The sequence below is a fragment of the Amphiura filiformis genome, chromosome 9 (assembly GCF_039555335.1).
Source record: "Amphiura filiformis chromosome 9, Afil_fr2py, whole genome shotgun sequence".
NCBI lineage: Eukaryota > Metazoa > Echinodermata > Ophiuroidea > Amphilepidida > Amphiuridae > Amphiura > Amphiura filiformis.
Genome location: NC_092636.1, coordinates 52,421,970 through 52,445,505, shown reverse-complemented (window position 1 = coordinate 52,445,505; position 23,536 = coordinate 52,421,970). Strand labels below are relative to the sequence as shown.

At 38.1% G+C, this 23,536-nt stretch overlaps 1 protein-coding gene across 1 annotated transcript; it reads right to left on the bottom strand.

The window, feature by feature from the left end:
• Positions 1-7,521: 7,521 nt before the first annotated feature.
• On the bottom strand, positions 7,522-8,586 carry LOC140160143 (craniofacial development protein 2-like). Its single transcript, XM_072183421.1, has 2 exons — positions 8,506-8,586; positions 7,522-7,905 (listed from the first exon to the last, which is right to left on the bottom strand). Exons 1-2 carry the CDS (start codon positions 8,584-8,586, stop codon positions 7,522-7,524), a joined length of 465 nt encoding a protein of 154 aa, XP_072039522.1.
• Positions 8,587-23,536: the final 14,950 nt, after the last annotated feature.

Here is a 23,536-nt window from a genome sequence, read left to right as displayed (position 1 = left end):
TGACTTGGGAGCTTTGGAATACCAGCTCGTGGTAAATAAGCATTATGCTTTACGTATGATAGTATTTCATAGAAATTACAAGAATATAAGTGTTTTAGTAACGTCTCGAATATTTATATATACTTATGAAGTATAACATGTTTTCGAGATTGCGTTATTATAAAAGCATTGCATTGCAATGATAATAATAATAATTCAGTAATTATCATTATCATTAACATTCTCTATAGCGGTTGTGCATATAACGTAAATATGGCGGACTACTCAAATGCATTCAACAAAACTGAGCATGATTGCAATCTACCGCGACGGTTCGTCTCACGCACATAACCCTGCACTACGATCAAATAGGTTGATGACAACATTTGATTGAATAGACTGCACTGCGCCACGATTACGATGAAGGACACCGGTTCAAATCCTTTGTTTGGAGCCAATCAATAATTTCACCCACAGCACAACCTCTATACGAGTCTGATATCAACCAAATAAAACAATGTTTAAGATAATATCTTATATAATATAATAATCAACATTATTCAACAAAATAACACAATTTTAAGATTGATTTTATATGCTATCTTAAGAGTACGATGTAAACATAATACAAAAAGAAAGCCCTCACTTACATTTCCCGTCATAATATCTAAAGCTGCTCATGTTATGACAGTTTGATAAACAGAGCTTGATACCTGTATTAGTGAAATTTGGCGCATCTTCAAAAGTCGCAAATCAAACCGATTCAGCTCAACAGCTCTGCAAATGCACCAAATGTCATATACTGGTATCAATTTAGAGTTGTTGGTAGTAAATGTGATATCAAATTGGAGCTAACAAGATTCTGCACATGACCGTGTCAATCAAATCGTCACAACACAAGTAGATTTATGACGGGTTACATAAGTGAGAAATTTCTTTTTGTATTTTATTTAGTCTATATGTGACTGGACACTACAAATCAGCCGTAAACTCAGCCCCCGGTCAACTTTGTTTTATTTCGTGTTTAGAAAATATATATCATAAGCTTTAAAATAGTATATCATTTGACTTCAAACGATATCCAGAAGCGGGGTTATAGTTTGTTGAACTCTGCTCCTTCAACAAAATGGTACCCTTTTCGGTTCTATATGTGTCTCTTTTTCCACTTTTCTGGTAATAAAGTCATAATTGGCGGTCATTTCAAATCATCCCCGAGTCAACGAGGTACATAAATGTCCTCTCATTGTTAATTGTTGGTTATACATACCAGCCAAAATACAATGCAATTGTAACGCACCACTTGAACAGGATTTAGCCAAAGCAAACAAAGACTAGAGCTATTTAATGATTTTATATATAGAAGATTATTATCCTCTTCAGCAATATGATTATTGATTGGTTTAAACGCTATAAAATGAGAAACATGTCGCGCCTGATTGATACACCTATGAATACGACTTGCGGCACATTTTGCACTGTATTCAGAATACAATTTGTGAGTTTACGGCTCATTCGTAGTGTCCACTCACATATTATTAGGTGGATTTCCCTAACATTTTACAACGCATCATAAGTCATGTAACCCATCGTAAGAAGACATCGTAAGTCCAAACCCGTCGTAGTCTTCTAAACAGTTAGAGTTATGACGGTTTAAGGACTTACGATTTGTATTTCGTAAACATTGCACGGGTACATTATGATTCCAAATTTAGCAATCGTAGATTACAATTATTTCTAAGAATTATTTTGACATAAATATTATAAATATTATAACATTTACAAATATTTACAATCATTAAGTCACTGAGCGGTTTGCAATGACTTTTGAATCCGAAGATAAGGGATGGGGGTATGAATGTTTGGACAGTATTTATTGTGAGACATTAGAGCACATCAGACATATCGAATTGCATTCTGAATACCAAGAATGTCCTTCTGATATCAAATAATTTTGATTTTCTTGAAATTCGCAATGTAATACACATATTATGGCAAATGATTAAAAATTGATATTTTTGATATTTAACAGTATTCGAAGTAAACTTTATAAATCTGATGATTTATACTAATAGTGTATGTAGGTGGGTTGAAAAGCCGACGATCAATTGAAAATTTTGACCTTTCGTATTGAAGATATGGATTTTGTTTCCCAAAACACCAAAAAATAGGTCTTTTGGGAAAAAATCCATATCTTCAATATCATATTAGATTTATATAATTTACTTCGAGGACTGTTATATATCACAAATGTGACAAATATCAAATTTTAATAATTTGTCATAAAATTTGTATTATATCGTGAATTTCAAAAAATGAAAATTATTTTATATCAGAAAGACATTCTTCATTTTCAGAATGCAATTCGATATGTCTGATGTGATGGTCTGATGATGTCCCACAAAAAATACTGTCGAAACGCTCAAAACGCTCATTCCAGATCCCTTAAGTCAATCAAAGTACCTTAATAAATATTACCGACACTCTTGTGGTCCATAACTTAAACACAAGCAGAAAAGATGAGAAAACCATCTTGACGTGATTCGGTCTGTTAATCAGTTCGACACCCCATTTGCGCAACCTTTATCGGCACGTACGAGGAATTTTGATTGGTTTATTGAGCGGTTACATAACGAAGTCGTACTAGGATTTCAACCATTCTCATCAAGGCATGGCGAATTTCAGAGCTAGATGGGTTTTCTGGTTGGTTAATCTGCGTGAGACAAAACAATACGAACTAGACTTAGCTGTGGTCTAAGACCACGAACACAGCCGTGTTGTTACCCCTTAATGACCTTTGACCACAAAATATATGAAAACCCCATAGACATTGGCTAATGTCAATGTATGTATGTACGTGGCATCACTTTGCCATGTTATTTGTGGCAGAAGGGCATTTTGAAAGTTTTTGTCAAACCGGAAATGACCCTTAATGACCTATGACCCCAAATAAAAAAAATACCATATATACATTGGGAAAACACAATTCATGTGTGAACATACCATCATTCTCCTATGTTTTTCTTAGGTATTTCGATTTATACCGAAGTGACCCTTAATGACCTTTGACCCCCAAATCTGTGTACACCACATTGACACTGGGTAATAACAATGCATGTGTGCAAGTGGGGTCACTGTCTACGTAATTTGTGGGAGAAGATGCATTTTAAAGGTATTTCGTTTTATACCGAAAGTGACCTCTTAATGACCTTTTGACCCCAAATAAAAAAATACCATATATACATTGGATAACTGCAACTCATATGTGAACATACCGTTATTGTCCTATGTTTTCCTTAGATAATAAAAAAATTTGAAGGTATTCCGTTTTATACCGGAAGTTACCCCTTAATGACCTTTGACCCCAAATCTGTGTACACCTTATAGACACTGGGTAATTACAATGCATGTGTGCAAGTGGCGTCACTGTTCTACGTAATTTGTAGGAGAAGATGCATTTTGAGTCGAAACCACGTTTTTGACCCTATGACCCCCTGCGTGACCTTTGACCCCACAAGTTTCATGTGACATGTAGGGGCACGGTCAATGATCATTGTGACCAAGTTAGGTCAAAATCGATGTAAGCATGTGGGTGCTAGAGCAAATGTAATGGTTGACAGAAAGAAAGAAGAAAGAAGAAAGAAAGAAGAACCTGTAAGAAAAAAGACACAGCCGTGACTAACGTCACGGCTGTGTAATGAAGAGCGTAAATAAGGGCTCTATTCAGAGCCACCATTTAATTTGCAGAGATACGGACTGTCTATAATTGATCTCATGTTCCATTGGCTGACATTTTTGTCAACCGAAGAGACGTTATGATATTCATTGAGTCTAATCCTAGCTAAAACATATGAGAAGTATATGAATGAAAATATAAATCAAGCAGGTTTATAAAAGCTTATAATAAGATTGATACTGCCGGCGGCTATTGGGGAAACATTGTCCATGAATCAGCAATTCAAGGCGAATTAAAAAAATGCGATTACATAGTCAAGCAATGTCGTTAGCATTTCCATTTTCAAATCCCTGCCTACCTACTAATGTTTTTTGTTGTTGATTTTGTTGTTGCTTGATATTAATGTAAATTACCCACAAATGAAAGTGCTATGGCGCTATTTTTTTAGTTAGTCAATTATTTAAATATATCACTCCGCGGTCTTTCATCGATCCTGAATGACGTCGAATCGCATTCGACGGCCAGCTATCGAAGCGACAACATCGCACTAGCGTACTCAATCCATAATCTATGTTGTGATACTCATGTTGATTTTGATGATGCGGAATTAAAAATAATTGTAAAGTTATATTTTGTTATCTATCTATTTCTCTTCGTGTATTCAGTGAGTTTACCCCGTGAAACTTGGATACGGTGGACCACAATGTCAAGGTATTTAGTATTCAGAAACTGAAACTGTAATTGCATCGTAGGTCTTAAAAGTACGCACTAAAAACTAGCACATTATATGAACTACTGGATACAGCCTAGGTTTATTGTATATTAATGTTATCAATCAATCAATCAATCAATCAATCAATCAATCAATCAATCAATCAATCGATCGATCGATCGATCGATCACTGACATTTAATAGAGTGGCAAAAATAAAAACAAAAACAATTTGCACTAAAGGAAAACACCAGGCTAACTAAAGAAGGGCTAGTTAATTGGTGCACTATCCTATAAAATATTATTCGGTGACTTTCTTTTCTTTTCAACACTTGGTATATAGCACCATCAACGTGTCCAAGTGGGCTCTATGGTGAAGTATGTGAATTCCTATGTCACTGTGAAAGAAATACTGAATGTGATAAATCGTCTGGACAATGCAGTGATGGACAATGTGCTGAAGGCTGGGGAGGATCTGATTGTCAACAAGGTATCTGGCACTAATTATGATATAGGCCTATATGTCGTAGCTCACGCTAGAATAGCGATTAAATTTGTAATAGCTTTTGCAATAAGGTAGCTTTATTGAAAAATATTCACGTTGAAGCATGATAATAGTTTTTCGCCCTTTTCTCAGTGCCCGGGTCTCAGTGTAAGACACAAGGAATTTAGGATCAGTCGTTTGTTCAAAATACAGTATTCCATGGTTTTCCCACTTCTATCGAAGTGTGTGAAGTCCACAGTACCATTATTCAAGAATCAAGTAAAGTAATCCATCACTTGGGCTTTTTATGGTGCTCACTTTCTTATTTCGGGTGGTTTTCCCGAACCACGACAGCTCTCCATATCCTCCAGTCCTGCATCGCCGTTCCCAAGTCAGATACTTCCAGTCCAGTGTCTTGCTTGAGTACATCTACATATGTAAGGGGTGGTCTACCAGGGTTTCTTGTACCATGTTTGGGTGCCCAGTTTATCAGGTTGGCGACAGGTTCACACTTGCTCCTGAAGCAGTGGCTAGCAGGGCGTGTTCTCCTTTCTCTGATCTTCTCTGAGAGCCTTGGGAGGTCTCCATACAACTCTTTGTTGCTTATGTGCTGTTTCCAATGGATGTTGTACACTGCCCTTAGCATACAGGTGTAACAGCCATCCAGCTCTTTAGCTAGTTTGGGAGTTATGGTCCAGGCTTCACATCCGTACGTTAACACAGACTCCACTGTTGCAATGAAGACCCGCAGTTTGAAATTCTTAGGTAGAGCAGACTTCCGAGATCTTGCTTAAGCTGTTGCATGCGCTCCAAGCGGCTGCCTTGCGTGTTTTGAAATCAGTGCTCAGTGCTAGCTGTGGCTCAGTGCCAGCCATCCATGCTCCTAGATATTTGAAGTCTTTCACCTCATCTAGCTTTGTACCATTTGTGCTGATGTTAACTTGCTGATCTTGGTTAAAGGACATGAACTTTGTCTTGGTGGCATTCATCTTTAAGCCGACTCTTCCGACTGATGCTTCTACCCTTTGTAGCAGTTCCTGAGCTTGTTTTATTTCTTCTGACAATAGGGCGATGTCATCAGCGAAGTCCAGGTCGGTTACCACTTCTGGCCCAACTCGTCTGCTTTTTCGCCTTTCAAGCTGGAATCCTAGTGCTTCTTCCTTGCCATCTATAGCCATTCTCAAAGCATAGTCAATCACTATCACAAACAGATACGGGGCAAGGGTATCTCCTTGTAGAACGCCGGCTACGATGTCAAACAGCCCAGTTTCACCATCAGGGGAGATCACTTTGCCTCTGGTTTTCTTGTATGTCCTTCCAATGGCATGAACAAGTTGTTTTGGTGTCCCATAGGCTCTGAGGATTTGTAGCATCTTGCCTCGGTGAATAGTGTCGAAGGCTTTTCGGAAGTCAATGAATGTTATAATAGCTGGTAGATTTTTGGCCTTCACTCCTTCTAGTATCCTTCTAAGAGCCAGTATGTGGCTGACAGTAGTTCTTCCCACTCTGAAGCCATTCTGGTTGTTTCTCAGAAGTACGTCAACTTTGGGTCTTATCCTGTTGAGTATCAACCTATTGAAGGTTTTGGCCACTATTGAGGATGGGCTGATGCCACGGTAATTACCTCCTTGACTTAGGTCTCCTGACTTTGGTATTGGGATTATGTTAAGAATAGACCACTGATCAGGCATTCTTTCTTTCAGCAATGCATCGTTGCAAAATCCTAGCACCAGGGCATCCAGGTCACATCTCTTTAAGATTTCTGGTGGGATGCCGTCTTCTCCATCCACTACTCTTTCCTTCTGCTATTGCTGTCTTTGCCTTTGTGTATTCTTCATGGCTAAAAGGACCAACCTCAATCGTGAGATCATCTGTGATGGGCTCTTTAGTATCATCTTCTCCTCTATATCTGGGCAACTTCCTAGTAGGTCTTTGAAGTGATGATACCAGTTGTTAACCCTTTCCATCTGAGCGTCTCATTTCAGCTGGCCCCTCATTGACGATTTTCTTCCTGTAATGTCATTAATCAGTCTCCAACTCTGACTGTGTTTACAGTTGTCATGAGCCATTTCAACTTCTCTCAACTTGATGTTGAGATCATCCTCTATTGCCTGATTATAGGCTCCTGCTAGATCAGACTTTGCCTGATTATAACTGAGCCTGTTGTCTTCGGTTGTGCATTCTTGATATGTCTCATAAGCCTTCTTGATTTTCTGTCTTGCTGTTGTTACTCAGTTACTGTTGCTTCTGCAGTGGTGCTTATGAATCTCTCATATCGCTCGGTTGCATTTTCATTGATGTCTTCTAGAGGCTGGAATTTGTTGCGTACCTCAATTGTGTATTGCTGCTGTAACTTGTTGTTTGAACACATAACCCTCCAGTCGTAGTGTTTCTTTCTTGACAAAGCCTTGCTCTTTCTTAGACTTACTTGATCCTTGCTGAAACGATCCTATGTTCAGACCCTATGCTGGAAAAGGTGCTATAAGCTTCAGCGTTCAGCAAGCTGTTCTTCCACTTTTTCCGAATCAGAACATAGTCCAGTTGATATTTGCTTCCCGTAGGGCTCATGTTCGTCCACAGCTTTCCATTCCTCTTTCGGAAGTAGGCATTAGCAATTATGAGGTTTTTCTCTGTTGCCAAATCTACCATATACTTTCTATTTCTGTTGGTTGTGTCATGATACATGATGACTTGCATTTCCAGTTCCAACTCTACCATTGAAGTCTCCTACTATAATAAGGACATTGTGAGCTGGTATGGAATCGATGGCTCTTCTTAAGTTGTCATAGTGTGCTTCAATGTTGTCTTCATTGTCCACGTTTGTTGGGCAATAGGTAACTATTACTGTTGTTGCTGGGTTACCCTGAAAGTTGACAGCCAGGATACGATCTGTGTGTTGTGTCACACTAGCTAGTGAGCTTTTTGCACTAGAACTGAGAACGATGCCAACTCCGCCAGTTGCTGCACCTGCTCTATTTCTGACAGCTGAAGTTGTAGTTAGCGTCTGGCCAATGATGTTCTCATATCTGAATGGTTCCTTGTGGACTATACGATGTTCCTATACCCCCAGGATGTCTATGTCATATGCCATTAAGCTGCACACTAGTTCCTCGTTGCATCTTTGTTCTCTGATGGTCCTCACATTCACGGTGGAGATTGTGACAATTTTCTTGCAGTTCATAAGGTTGCTCTTTTTGCTTCCACATATGTCAGCCTTGTCCCTTCCTTGCGGCTTTGAGGACAAGCCATCATTTGATTTCGCAGAATCCGTGTCAGCTCCAGGAGTTGGTGTTTTTGTAGGGACTCTTCATTCATATTCATTCATATTTTACTCTAACCCTAGTGTAGTTTAGGTTTGCTGTCATAGTTTTTCTTTTGCTGTTTAATTCTGTGGTCGCAACTCCTACAGAATGGTTTAACAAAGGAGTTTCCCTTCTCACAGTTGTCTTGTGGCCGCTGTATAATAATGAGAAATCATTTTATCAACGCCCTTCACTCTTACCACTTCCGTCTCCAACCAGATGTGGTAAGTTGTACAGGTCTCAGGACTCCCTGCTTGTGTTCACTGACCGTATCCATAGAGTATTAACTATTATGAAACGCCCTTTTGTCGGAGACAAGAAATTGCATCTCAAAACCGCCTGAGGTAGTAAACTACCTCAGCTATTTGACCCATAGCTGGGGCTTGGTTGATGGGCGCCAGGGCATGTCCACACGCCGGTGGGCCTGCACGCCGCATCTCTGGGGCCCAAAGCTGCTCCGAGATCCCTTACAGTTTCGCCTGGGGCCGTGGGGTACCCAGTTACCGTGTGTTGTTGCTGGGAGGCACTGTAAGAGTCTTGATGTAGGAGATGCTATGAACTGACAGGGGAAGGCTTACGTACTTTGCTTCCCTTTTCGCCTTACGGCTAGCCAGCGGCCAAAGCTGAAAGCAGAAAATTGCAAGCACTAAACTACATGCTACTACTAATCTACCTCGCTAATGCACTAGACGCATCACAACACCCTGTGTCCAAAGGACAAACACCCTGTGTCCAAAGGATGGTAATACATCATTTCTTAGCAATACATTGTAGTGTCTTGCAAGTAATGGAAAAATTAGAAATAGCATGGCAAGGCATGTCCTGTGAAGCGAGTTTAGACATGCACAAAGGAGTTAGACCGGGTCTAAAGTTAGACCTGATCTAAGTGGAATTTAATCCCAGGAGATTTGCTTAAGTTATTTAGTATTATTTTTGTATTTAAATCTTTAGAATTTGCTAGCTACTCTTGGAAGTTAAGTACCATACCTGATAGAACTAAATTCCACTTAGACCAGATCTAACTTTAGACCCAACCTAACTCTTTTGTGCATACGGACCAACATGTTTATAACATGCTATCCAGGTTTTAAACTCTTATATATGTGCCAGATTGAGTCAAGTCTTGCTTTCGTGTTTTCCCATCATATTTTGTATTATTTTAAGTTTGGTATTGTTGAAGACGTGTCTGTTTACAAAACAAGACAGTATAATTTACCCAAACTTTGCAAAGACATCGTTTTTACATCGTCATTTATCCTATCCAGCTCTACCGGCTCTTCATGGTACACCATCAACAGAAATAAGGGGTTACAATGTTTCAGTTCTCTGGGATCCCTGGAATGTCGATATTGACTACGGTACAGGACCTGTGGAAAAGTACAAAGTGTATTATGGTGAACACGGAACTGAATTAACTAAAGGGGTTATTACAACAGAAACACGATATGATTTTGTGGATTTGAAACCGGAAACTGCCTACGACTTCGCCGTTAGTGTATTTCGTTTGATAGAGGAATCCTCTTGGGAAGGAATAAAGAGTAAGCCAACAACGGTCTCAAACGCAACCAGGTGTGGAGGTAGGGTACAGCATTTTAAAAACAAAATCACTATTGCAAGTAAAGGATTGCCTACACTTTGATGATAGGAAAGTTAGATAGATTCTCATGTGTGAAAATACTACTATATTGACTAAAAACATTACGTAAATTTTTCGCAAAATTACGGAATTTTTTTGTGCTAAATTTGTCGATTTTGCCCCCCCCCCGAAATTCACTTTGTCCCTATGCCCCCCCCTCCGAAAAACATCCTGGTGTGGCCACTGGCTCCAATAACACTGATGTTCTTTGTTTAATGTTTTTTTAATTACTATTGACATACTCGTTCTTACCAACCTGCTGGATAGCAGTACTTGCATTACTATCTTCGGTAAGAAGGTCCATTGGGTATTCTTTCTTTGCATGTTGTAACTCTCTTTCGGAACAGTTATTATTCATATTAGAACCAGGTTTTTAGTACATGGTTAGATTCCAAGTAAATGTGGTATTATACACTCCCCTACATAACCCTAAACTCACCCACACATAACTTTATAACATTAAGCCATTAAAGTATTTAAATGATTGTGGAAACAACAAAAAATTCTTTATAACAGATAAAGTGACGTCTCTTGATGTAGAACCTGTATCTTACATTGCCCTCAACGTTTCCTGGGATTTACCAACATCTCAATGTGAAATTTCATCGTACTTTGTTGCTGTTAAACGCATTCTTCTCGACCAATGTCTTCCACAAGAATTCAACCTTAACAGTATAAACACGAAATCAACATTTGCGACACTGGTTGAACACAGCCGTTTTCAACGTATAATATAAGTGTCAATGCCATTTCTGGTGAAGTTCAGGAGATATTGATACAATAGAAGGACAAACAGAAGAATCGGGTGAGTAAATGCTATAGTCTGTCTGGTGGTCTCGCCTCAATTTGAGTGTAACAACATGCTGGATTTCGCATTGACAGATTCGAATCGCGCGTTAACCAAATCCCGCGGGCGTACACATGTAAGGCGATTTGTCCGTACGCTGGCGATGCAACCCCCATACACACGCCGATTCGAATCTGCCAATGCTAAATCGAACATGGCGTTAATATCAACGAGACACACTATAGTATTTCAGTAATTTGCTGATCCGGAGGATCGTTAATAGCATCAAAATTGGTAAGCCAACGAGGAAAAAAGCAAACTTTCACAGGCGATCTTATTATTACTTTGTGACACAATAATTTCCCAACAATAATATTGAATCTATTATAATCTATTATTGAAGTTGCATCTGAATTCATAGCATCGTAAGTGCGATTATTCAAGATATTTATAAGAAGATTACGGTATTTCTGTCTCAAACAAAGTGTTTTTAATCTTCACTTTACTTTAGCCCCCACCCCGGCCCCACCACTTTCTTTTTTTTTGCCGTCAAAGAAATGTACCCTATTCAGATTACTGTTTATAAGGTATCATAAATGGTCAGCATGGTCGGTGGGACTCCCAACCTGATGGTTGCATTAATTTCGATTATACTGACTTTTCAGCTCCAACAGGATATCCGACAAACTTGAAGGTAACTCCATCTTTACACGTCCTGACAGTAACATGGGATCCACCATCTTGTGGTATTCGCCATGGAAATATTATCCGATACGAATATGTCTTTGGAAGAGATGAGGATGTCTACAGTGGGACCACTCAGTCGGAGATGATTAGTTTTGGAAACCTAACAACAGATACTGCGTACGAGTTCAAGATAAGAGCAGCCACTATTGTGGGTTCAGGACCGTACACACAAGTGATGCGAATGAGGACTTCTGCTTCATCTTTCAGAGGTATAAGAGAGAGAGAGAGAGCGCTCCTCACTCATTCCCCTATTTTATCTTCATCGGACCTTGTCAAATGTCGATCTTGAAGTATGCACAGTGTTACTTTTAATATCGCTTGATCTATGCAGGGTGGCCCAAAATAACTTTACCCAATTTGAAATTCATAATAGTGTTACATATTCTAAATATGTATCTTTCTAATAATATGTGGTGAAAAATTGAAAGAAAAAAAACCAGTTTTTTTGCAGCAGTTTTACGTTAGAGGGCCGAAAATCCCCTTCCCCAGCTCCATACATTCAATGGGACGTACCCGATTACCACCGGCATTGCGTTAAGGCATCCATATAATTGAATACATGAATACAAAAGCCACCTAAGTCCATGCGAAGTTATTTTGAGAGAAAAACCCGTGTATCATTTTAATTCCTTCAGTTAGATTTACCTGGTCAATATGGTAAGTTTTACGTGCAAATGAGTGGATTAACCTGTATTAGGTATGACGATTAGCATTTCAGGGACTTCGTGGGGTTCATTTTAAATTTTGGACTTAGGTGGTTTTTGAATCATATACAAAGACAACAATGTTAGAATGAGATTACCACTAGTAAGATAATACAAAATAAAGCACACAGGTATGTATAATGTTGATAAGCATTCTGCCATGTAATATAAACCACACACTTTCCTTTATTAAACCCATTTTTTGTTCAAAAGTCATTCTCTAGCAATGAATGTGTTACAAGTGGACTTTTATACATACTGGATTTCAATCAATATGTTATAAGACTCAAATCATGGAATTGGGTGATTCTTTCATACATGCTATTTTTCACATGCCCAATAGACACAGAGAATGAATTTGAGTTGTTCTTTCATGCATATGACAGGCCTATGTATAGCAACAATTTTTTCATGCTTAACTCAATTTGGCCAAAGTATGGACTTAGGTGGCTTTTGTATTCATATATTCAATTGGTAAACACCCTCGGCTTGTCATTCAAAAGTGATAAATGTTTATATGCATGAATGAACTACAATCCAAGATTTTAATCCTTACTATTCATGCTAGATACAATAATGTACCCGAACTTCACTCCCGTCATTGGCAAAGAATTATGAAATTAACAAAACAATCACAATTTATTTTTGAATAACTTTTTCATCGAATACTCTTAAAATTTGAAACGTCATTCGTGGAATGTGGGGCACACTATTGCGTCCAGTTCTATGGCGTCTACTCCGTCCTTAAAGTAATATTCAACATTATATAATAGCCCTATTACTTCTACCGTATACTTTAATATGGTAACCCAGCAAACACAAAACGTTTTCGATATCATTCTCAAAAGGTTATAAAAGGTTGTCAGAAAACGTTTAAATGTCGGGTTATATAAAGGGTATATTAATGGTATAAAACGTTTTCATAACATTAAATAACATTTGTTGGTAATTTACTGCACAGCAAACACAAATGTTTTACAGAAAACATTTAAATGTCGGGTTATATAAAGGGTATAAAAACGTTTTAATAACATTCCAAAAACATTTTTGAAAACTTGGTACAAACCATTCTAAACAGAATGTTATTTTCGGGTTGAAAAAATATTTTGCAAAAAAATGTTTGCCCAAATATTTACAATAATGTTTTTAAAATGTTTTCACGACCTTATAACCCGACATTTAAATGTTATTAAAACGTTTTGTAAAAAACATTTTAAGAACATTTCTGTGTTTGCTGGGTGCAAATATTTTAAAATAATGTTATTTAAGCGTTGACAGAATATTTGGCCAAAAATGTTTGCAAAAATAGTTTACAATGACATTTCGAAAACATTTTAAAAATATTGTTGTAGTATGTTTTCATACAAAATGTTTTAAAACGATTTCATGACCTTTATATAACCCGACATTTTAATGTTATTAAACGTTTTACCTAAACCAAAACCCAAAATATAACTTATTTAAAACGTTTTAAAAACGTTTTTGTGTTGGCTGGGAAGTTGGAGTGGGATTCGATGTAACACTTTTAAAAATGGCTGCTCTAATTAACCGTTCAAATTGGGTAAAGTTATTTTTGGGCCACAATGTACATATTGCAATCACATGTATTTAAACCATTTAAATGATCCTTTTCTGCTTCTTCTGTAATATCATTGATTTGTCAATAATATACCATCTTGTCAAAACCAAAAGTTAATTTACTGACCTGACAGTTTCGACCATCTTGGACGATGATCATCTTCAGAGTGATGTTTTTCTCTCAACTTCTGTTTACCAACAGAGGCGCCCAGAAGTGGGTCGTATACGTGGCTAAGATAATGGGCCCCTCGTCTCTGTTCATTGTGTTCGGTGCTTTCTTCCTTATCCAGATGGCTTCTCCTATACGGCGGGCTCCCGAATTACATTCCTTTTCAAGTACTTGGGCATCTTACCCACTTCTGGGCGCTGGTGCGCCCTCTGTTGGTAAACAGAAGTTGGAGAGCAAAACATCACTCTGAAGATGATCATCGTCCAAGATGGTTGAAACTGTCAGGTCAGTAAATTAACCTTTGGTTTTGACAAGATGAAATGTATATTATGAGTTTCTACAAACCTAATGAACCTCTTCAAGAATATTGATTTGTCAAGCATAATTGCTTGGTCTTTTATCATATTCATCTTTCTACTTTATTCAGTTAAAAATGCTAACGTTTCTTTTTTCGTTCTTGTTTTACTACGTTCCTTTAATAAGGATATTTATACTTTTATGGGCCCTTTGCATTCTTTTCAGAAACTGTCTGCTTTTGGATTGTAATTGCTGTTACAATAATTGCTATACTCGTTATACCCGTCATCTGCTTAATCTACAATTGCAGAAAACGTCAGGCCCGGCAAGAGATCATCTGGTTTCCCAGGTCGAAGACAATAATATGGACATGGATACGATAGTAACAATAATTAAAAAGTTTTATTTCTTTGATCGGTTTGTAGAAAAATACAAAAAAGAAGAAAGCTATAATTAAAGACAGAGATAAAAAGAATTTATCGCGTCTGACGTCATCTGTCAATCAAACTCGAGCAGGGTTTGTTTACAAGTGTCGTGATGATGACTTGCTGAACGAGGCGGTATAACCGGGCGAGCGCCTTATTGTTAATTTTGCACCATCAAACATGCAAACCATCTCAAAATTTAGGTCTTTATAGTAGGAAACTTTCTTTGGCGAAGGCACCATGTCAACAATGCCTAGAAAAGCTGCTTTTTGCCTTGTAAAAGTACGTAATATTTCGCCATTTGCTGCTATTCCTTTTCTCCGATCAGCACCAGATAGATCGGTCTTCCTTTACGCGCTATTAACCTGTGTAAACCAATCAAGGATCGCAATTGACAGTGACATCAGACGCGATACATTTATTTTTAACTCTGTCTTTAATTATACTAGGCGTGTTTTTTTAGGGGGCACACATTTGGAAAAAAAAAAAATGGTTACGTTTTAGATCTTGTGAACATGGTGCATAAAAAAGATTATTCTAACAATTATCATTTATGTATAAACATACAAAAATAATGTAAAGTTACGAGGGGCGGTCAATAAGTTCGTAGAACAAGGTACTTGAAAGAGTACTAGCCGAATTCTTTCTATCTCACTCTTGAGCATGGTCACTACAAACCTTAATGCACCCGTCGCAATTTCTTGAAATCTTCTATGTCAACAAAATGGAAGTCTTCCGATAGCTCCTTGAGCCACTCTTCAGTGAAGGCTCACCAGCATTGAACATCAGCAAATCTGGTATTATGAAGGTAGGACTTAAAATTCTAAAACAGGTTTCACTAACTGAAGGCCATGTCTGAACCACAATGTGGTTACTTTAGTTAACTGACCCCTCTGTCGTGCATGGCAGCTTGACAAACTTAGAATAGCGTACAGGACACAATCCGAGAACAGTCACATTCCTACCATCAACCTTCTTCACATGATGGCTTGCCTCAATTTTGCTATCAAAATTGTATGATATATGCCTATGATTTTACTTTCATTGACCGAGTGATGATCTTGATGAGGGGTGGGAGATCCAGGTGCTTCCACTAAATGCACTTGTCTTATCACCTTTAGCCACATTATAGATTCAACTTGCCTCGGTTCTTATTCTAAGTGTATAGAAGGTGTGGACCTGAATATGTCAATTGGCGCATCAATTTTGTACATGAAGTTTCTGGGACCCCATCTAGATGACACCCTGGAAAACCCAATGTTAATGGATTAATGTTGAAAACACATTCATCAGAGTTGTCATATTTTGTTGCTATCTCATCTTTCTTATTTGGCTCTTTATTCATTATCAATGCCACTGTACCAGCACGTATATCATTAGTGGTGACGTCAGCAAGTCTTTTGGACCTGTGAATTCATGGAGGTAGGCTTCCTCTGAGGAGTGTCCTGCCCACATACAGTAATGCAAAATCTAATATCTTTGCAGTAATGTTTTGAAGGAACAAGCTTTCAAATGAGACCAAATTCAATATCGTGCGACAAACTAGCATACCGAGTTTGGATAATTAATACTTGGTTTGAGAGAATAAATTTATACGTCTTATTTGCCGTTTTATGTAGCAAAATCAAAACACCTTAAGGGCTGGGGTATGAACCTTTGGACAGTATTTATTGTGGGACATTAGAGCACATCAGACATATCGAATTCCATTCTGAATACGAAGAATGTCATTCTGATATCAAATAATTTTGATTTTTTGAAATTCGCAATTTAATACACATTTTATGGCAAATCATTAAAAATTGATATTTTTGATATTTAACCGTACTTGAAGTAAACTTTATAAATCTGATGATTTATACTTAAAGTGTATGTAGGTGGGATGAAAAGCCGACGATCAATTGAAAATGTTGACCTTTCATATTGAAGATATGGATTTTTTTCCCCAAAACACCAAAAAAATTAGGTCTTTTTGGGAAAAAATCCATATCTTCAATATGAAAGGTCAAAATTTTCAATTGACCGTCGGCTTTTCCTCCCTGCTACATACACTTTAAGAATATAAAGTATTATTTTTCAGGTGACTAACTTTGGAATTAAAAGTGCTCAAACCCATTACAGGTGAGCGTAGAAACAAATTCAAAGTATAGACCTCTGGAAAAGGCAACCGTTACTACTAGTTTCACAGCATACCCTCACTTACGATCATTGGGTATACCGATCATCAGACGGATAATTTGCCTTTTCCAGAGGTCTATACTTTGAATTTGTTACACTTTTAAGAATATGTCATTAGATTTATATAATTTACTTCGAGGACTGTTATATATCAAAAATTTGAAAAATATCAAATTTATATAATTTGTCATAAAATTTGTATTATATTGTGATTTTCAAAAAATGAAAATTATTTGATATCAGAAAGACATGCTTCGTATTCAGAATGTAATTCGATAGGTTTGAGGTGCTCTCATGTCCTACAAAAAATACTGTCGAAACGCAATAAACGCTCATTTTAGATCCCTTAAGGCTACCAACTATTTTTAACTGTTCAGTAGCGTAGATTTCTTTTTGATATGGGGGGGATGGGGTTGAAAAACATTTCTTGAAGTTAGTGAATCCAGCACCTTTTGGCAACAGAATAAGTTTATGGTACAAAATATGGTGCAAAAGTGGACTAAATTCGCACTTTGGGGGCTATGAAAATGGCCAAATATTAGTTTAAATTGGTCAAAAACCCACATACAGCCGTCAACATGGGAGGGTGATTGTATGGATCATCCCCCTGGGAAGATATGGGGGGGGGGGTATTGACCCTAGGATTTACGCCTATAAAACTGTTGCGATTTGGTAGTTCACAGCATGCGAATGGTATAGTGAGCTTTGGCAAAAATTGCATTGATCATTTCATAGCGAGTATGTAGAAGAATTCAAATATCACAGATATACTTGTGTAGATCGTTCTTGAGTTATTTTGTGAAGAGAGTTGATACAGCAACACTTTTGTAAAACGTACATTACTCATTAACAACAATAATCAGACATGTTTTTAATGATCTGTATGATTTGCAGAATGAACTTATATTGATTTAGATAATCATGATAATGAAAATCGATTTTATGGGCTGCTTCGACCAACAATACCTCGTCTACCTTTTCGTTTGCAGTCTCTCCAATACGGTATAAAGCAGCCAAGGACATAATCTATGCCACTAGACTTCATAGCACCACACCATTCATGCATAACCTAATCTTCTTAGTCATGTTACTAATTGGTCTTCGTCAAAACCTCAAGTGTTCCCTTCATCCAATCAGAATTTTTTTATATCGAACGAAAGCTAACACGTCCCCTCTTTTTTCATTAGGTCAACAGATACTGCAATTCAATGTATTATAGCAAGGCGAATGTGGTAAATCTGTTGAAAACGACCCATATTTTATGTCATTAAATGAAAGATCACACTTATATTGTCCATAATTTATACTAACTTCATTTCAATGAGCAATTAGAAATCTTGTGCAAAAAGTTGATATGATTTTGAAGAATTTCTAAACAGACCATTGCCAACCAACCCAGTATAAGAGGATTTGAATGACCAAGTACCGGTAATTGAGGACATTAGTGTCTTATATAACCACAACAACAGAAGCCGTGGATAAGTACTGAGGTCCGAGAGTTAAGCAGACAGAGAAGTAAAGTGAAACTGCAGCGCTTGGAGGATCCTACTCTGAAACCCAAGTACAACTGTCTAAATAGGGAAATAAAACGGAAGTCGAAAGAGTGTAAAGACAACTGGCTGCGTGACCTGTGCAAAGAAGTGGATGATGCACATGAAGCAAAGAAAACCAAGCAGATCTATGCCACCATAAAAACAATCATAGGGACTCGCTCAACATCAATGTCAAGTGTCAAAGACAAAAATGGCAAAGTGCTAACTGAAGACAAGGAAGTCAAGGATAGATGGAAAGAAAGTTTTGAAGAATTATTCAATAAAGACAGTCCTGATGACACCTCCATCCTCCAAACAATTCCAACCATTCCTGAAGAAGGGGAGGAAGCAAACATCCTGATAGACGAAGTTCGAGCAGCCATCAGCCATCTCAAAACAGGCAAATCCCCTGGTTTTGATGGGATCTCAACAGAGGAACTGAAAGCTACAGGAGAACCAGGTGTCAGGATCATACACAAACTGTGCAACAGAATATGGGACACAGGTGAAATTCCAGAAGACTGGGGAAGAGCTGTTATTGTTCCAATTTATAAGAAAAAGGACAAGTTAGACTGCTCCAATTACAGGGGGATCAGCCTCCTTAGCCTTGCAGGAAAAGTATTCTGTAGCATACTCCATAAAAGAATGCAAACCCGAACAGAGGAAATACTTGCTGAATCCCAAGCAGGCTTCCGACCGGGAAGGAGCACCATAGACCAACTCTTCACCCTAAGACAACTGGCTGAAAAGTATAACGAAAAACGGAAACCATTGTACTGTTGCTATATAGACTACCAGAAGGCCTTCGATACTGTATGGCAAGAGGGTCTGTGGCAAGCCATGCGACACCTGGGCTACCCGTCAAAGACTGTCGATCTTCTAAGAGCACTCTATGGAACATCTCAAAGCACTGTAAGAGTCAATGGAGAGCTTACACCTTGGTTTACCACTAGGACAGGAGTTCGGCAAGGATGCATACTGTCTCCACAACTTTTCAACATTCTGCTGGAACTAGTGTTAAGGTTGGCTATCCAAGACGAACAGATAGGTGCAAAAGTGCAAGGGCAGTACATCAACAACCTCCGCTTCGCAGACGATATTGTCCTCCTGGCTGAAACAAAAGAAGACCTACAGTTTCTGGTTACAAGAGTTGATACCTTCAGCAAGAAGTTTGGACTTACTATTAATATCAGCAAAACTGAAGTCCAGGTCATCAACAGAGAAAAGTGCAACTTGATATTCTGATTGGCGGGGAACCCCTCAAGCAGGTGGAGGATTTTATACCTGGGAGGGGTAATATCAGAAACCCCCAGCAATGAAAACGATATCAAACGTAGGATTGGTCTTGCTATGGGATCCATGCAGAAGCTGAACCCCATTTGGAAGTCGAGAGACATCAAAAATTCAACCAAACTTGAATTATACCGAGTACTGGTCCTATCCATCATCACATATAGTGCCGAAACCTGGACACTCAAGAAATCAGATGAACAGAGACTGCAAGTATTTGAAATGGCGTGCTTGAGGAAAATATTAGGAGTCACACGTAGAGACAGAATCCGAAATACTAGCATCAGGGAGAGGCTACATTACTACAAAGAACTGACTACAACTATCATGACCAAAAAACTCAAATATTTTGGTCATGTGAAAGAATGAACAACACCCGTTATCCAAAAATCCTGCTCGAAGGTCACATAGAAGGCAACAGACCCAGAGGAAGACCGGGAAAAAAAAGTGGCTCGAGGATATCAAGCACTTCTGTTCAGAGACAGGAATACCATCAATTGCAGCGGCAGGACATCTGGCCACCAACAGACAGCTGTGGAGACTCAAACTAGTTGGGAAGCCATCTCCGAGACCTACCTCAGGAGGACGGCTTTAAGTCAAGTAAGTCAAGTGTCTTATAATCACATCTCAAAAGCAGAAATTAGAGCAGCAGTTAGAAAGGTGAAAAATGGAAAATCTAGTGGCAAAGATGAAATTACAGCAGAATTGTTGAAAGTAGACGCAGACACAACTATAGACTGGATTGCTGGCCTCTTTAACACAATCTGGGACAAGAAAGAAGTACCCAAAACATGGAAGCATGGGCTCATTGTCAAGTTACCAAAGAAAGGTGATCTCACATAATGTGGAAATTGACGAGGCATTACGTTGACTTCTTCCCCAAGCAAAGTATTTGGAAGAGTACTTATTGATAGAATTAGAGATGGAGTAAACAACAAGCTAGAATTAGAAGTGGAAGAAGTACAGTCAGAGCAGATTTTTGTTTTGCGGAATATTATTGAGCAAGCCGTACAGTGGCAGTCAACATTATACGTTGCAGTTATGGACTTTGAAAAAGCGTTTGACTCCGTACAACAAGAAAGTCTGTGAAAAATTATGGCTAGCTATGGAATTCCATCAAAGATAATAAGGATTGTTCAGATCCTGTATGAAGATAGTGAGTGCGGAGTATTATATGAAAGGGAGGAGTCAGAATGGTTCAAGATGAAAACCGGAGTGAAGCAAGGAGATGTAATGTCTGGCTTTATTTTCTTGATTGTGGTGGACTGGATTATGAAACATGCAACAGAGGGAAATAACACAGGAATCCGATGGAAATTTATGACAAAATTAGATTATTTGGACTTTGCGGATGATGTAGCCATTCTATTAGCTGCCATCCAACACATGCAGGATAAGGCAACAATGCTAAGAACCGGTCTAAAAATGAATACCGGGAAAACTGAAGTACTAAAAATAAATAGCAAATCCAACACCAGGATAGTCTTAGCAGGTCAGCAGCTAAACGAGGTAGAAAAGTATACATACCTAGGTGCAACCAAGAAGGAGGGGGTCATTAGAGACAGAATTTGCAATCCAATAAGATCATTCATGAAGCTATAAAAATGGAATGCAAGCAAGCTCACTTTAGGAACCAAATCGAAACTGTTCAAATCTCTGGTTATGTCAGTATTATTATACGGCTGTGAAACTTGTGATAACAGGAATTTGGACACTTCCAATTCAAATGTCTCAGGAAAATACTGAAGATTAGTTGGCTATATGTTAAATCAAACAATGACCTAATGAAGAAAACCAAAATGAACAGGACAAGTGAAGAAGTAAAACGAAAGAGGTGGAAATGGATTGGCCATGTGCTAAGGATGGGAGACATTACTGCGTGACAGCACTTTCTCATGGGCTCCAGAAGGCAGAAGGAAAGTTGGTCGCCCTAAGACAACAAGGAGGCGGACAGTGGAAAAAGAAAGGGAGAAACTAGGTTGAAGCTCATGAAACGAGAAGCCACGCATATACCTAGAGACATGGGCAGCTGGAGGAGGAGACTTGCAACCTAATGGGCCACAGGGCCCGAAGAGGATAAGTAGGTATTATTTAAGGTTTATTTGATAAGAATTATGGCCTTGTTTTTGATTAAACAATCCGGCGATTCAAGACTCAAATCAAGAATTATCTATAAAAAGGACAACTAAGTATATGAATATAAAGTATCACGAATCTAAGTTACCGGAAGCATTATGTCATTATCAATATTTTATGTCAAACATTTTAACTAAAAGGATTACCTCGCCTTAACATTTTGATATTTTGTAGGGAGAATTCCTTTGCATTGCATGACACAATAGATAACACTATACCTTATACTTTGCCCTTTACACCCAAGATATGAACTGTTTTTGCAGTATTCACTAGTCATTGTATTTGCATTAAGTACGAGTACATGTTTAATATTGTTTAAAATGTTTAATATTGAAATAGGACTATTAATTATATTTTGTCGACTGTTCGTTGTGCTGGTAAGTATGTATATATATTTGAAGGAAATGTGATAATAAATATGTCACTTTAAATGAGCTATCGATCAGTATTTTGATTCTACAGTCGATGTTTTGTCAATTGTTCGAACTATGAAAATGTATATTAAAATATGTATCAAACTGTTTCAGTCTACGTAACAGATCTCACTGTGTGGCAGGGTAACAGATATGTGGATCTGGGCGGCAGTGCTGACTCAGAATACAGAGGGTATGTTTCTGCCGGTTACAAGAGTACTACCACATTCAACATTGGTAGAACTAGTAACACGGGCACAGGATATGTCGGAAACGAAGTTGTGAACCCACCATCTGGGACTCTACCCGAAGATGCAGGGTTTCCGGTTGGTTCGAGAGTTGGATACTCTACCGAAGATGCATTTAGAAGAATAAATATCAAACTAACAGGAGCGGATAGCAATAAGGAACGTATTGGGGCTTTCTATGTGACAGCAGTTAATAATTCTGGAGGAGAAGTGACAATAACAACCATCAAAACGGCAGAACAAGGTAAGAAAAGTAACATCCATTATTCCCATTACAACATTGGTCTTATAAACGCAAATTCTATTTCAGACAGTTCCAATCATAAAGGCACATGGACTTCTATTGCTCCCTGTATGCCAGGGGAGCCTATTACTGCAAAGAAACACCATGTGCACAATAATTATTGTGCATTCATGTGCTATCCTCCAGTGCAGAGCGCCCTCGCCTAGCTGAATGTCACTTTTCACAATCTAAGAGGGCATCACCCACTACAGCACGTTGCCAAAAGACTGGTACTTTCCCTTTATAATTTTATATGGAATAACATTGTGGACAAGCTAAATTCTAGTCAGGGGGTTAGTGTAAGACCTGTAGAACACATGGAGCACTAGTTTTGATCAAATGCTTCAAACATGTGTGGTGTTTTTTTAAAATGGTGTGTACAATTGTACACAGTGTGTCTCACCTTGTAAATATAAGACTAATATATTGTGTTCAGTTGTACACAGTGTGACTAATCTTATCAATATATAGGAGTTATTTAGTATAGTTTGTACATCATTATAAGTAATTTTTAACTCTTTTGTTTATACTTCAATTCAGTTTATAATTTGCTCTGGATACATTTTTTTGCACCCCGGAAATTATGGACACGTCATAATCATAATCCACAGTGGTACATCACAGATCGTCGGAAAACAGTTTGGGGTCACCAATTCACAATGTTGTGTGTACCTGCAGTATGTTTCAAGACTAATCGCTATATAATTAAATACCTGAATTCAAAACCCACCAAGTCCATACTTTGGCCAAATTGAGTTAGGGTAGACGCGGTATTGTTGGTAGAAGCAGCCAAAATGTCGATTTTCATTATCTTAATCAATATATTATTGAAAAATAACACTCATGTTTTGCAAAAGTTCATTCTACAAATCATGTACTTTGAAAACTTGCTTGATTTATTGTTGTTAAAGGGCATATATATATATATATATACAACATTATATCATTGGCAAGCTAATGTTAT

Bases quoted from the DNA above. Each gene is read 5' to 3' on its own strand.
- LOC140160143 (XM_072183421.1), bottom strand. From the start codon at position 8,586: ATGCGGCGTGCAGGCCCACCGGCGTGTGGACATGCCCTGGCGCCCATC. The intron at 7,906-8,505 runs GTAGTTTACTAC...CTGGGGGTATAG, and splicing joins CTATGGGTCAAATAGCTGAG to GAACATCGTATAGTCCACAA.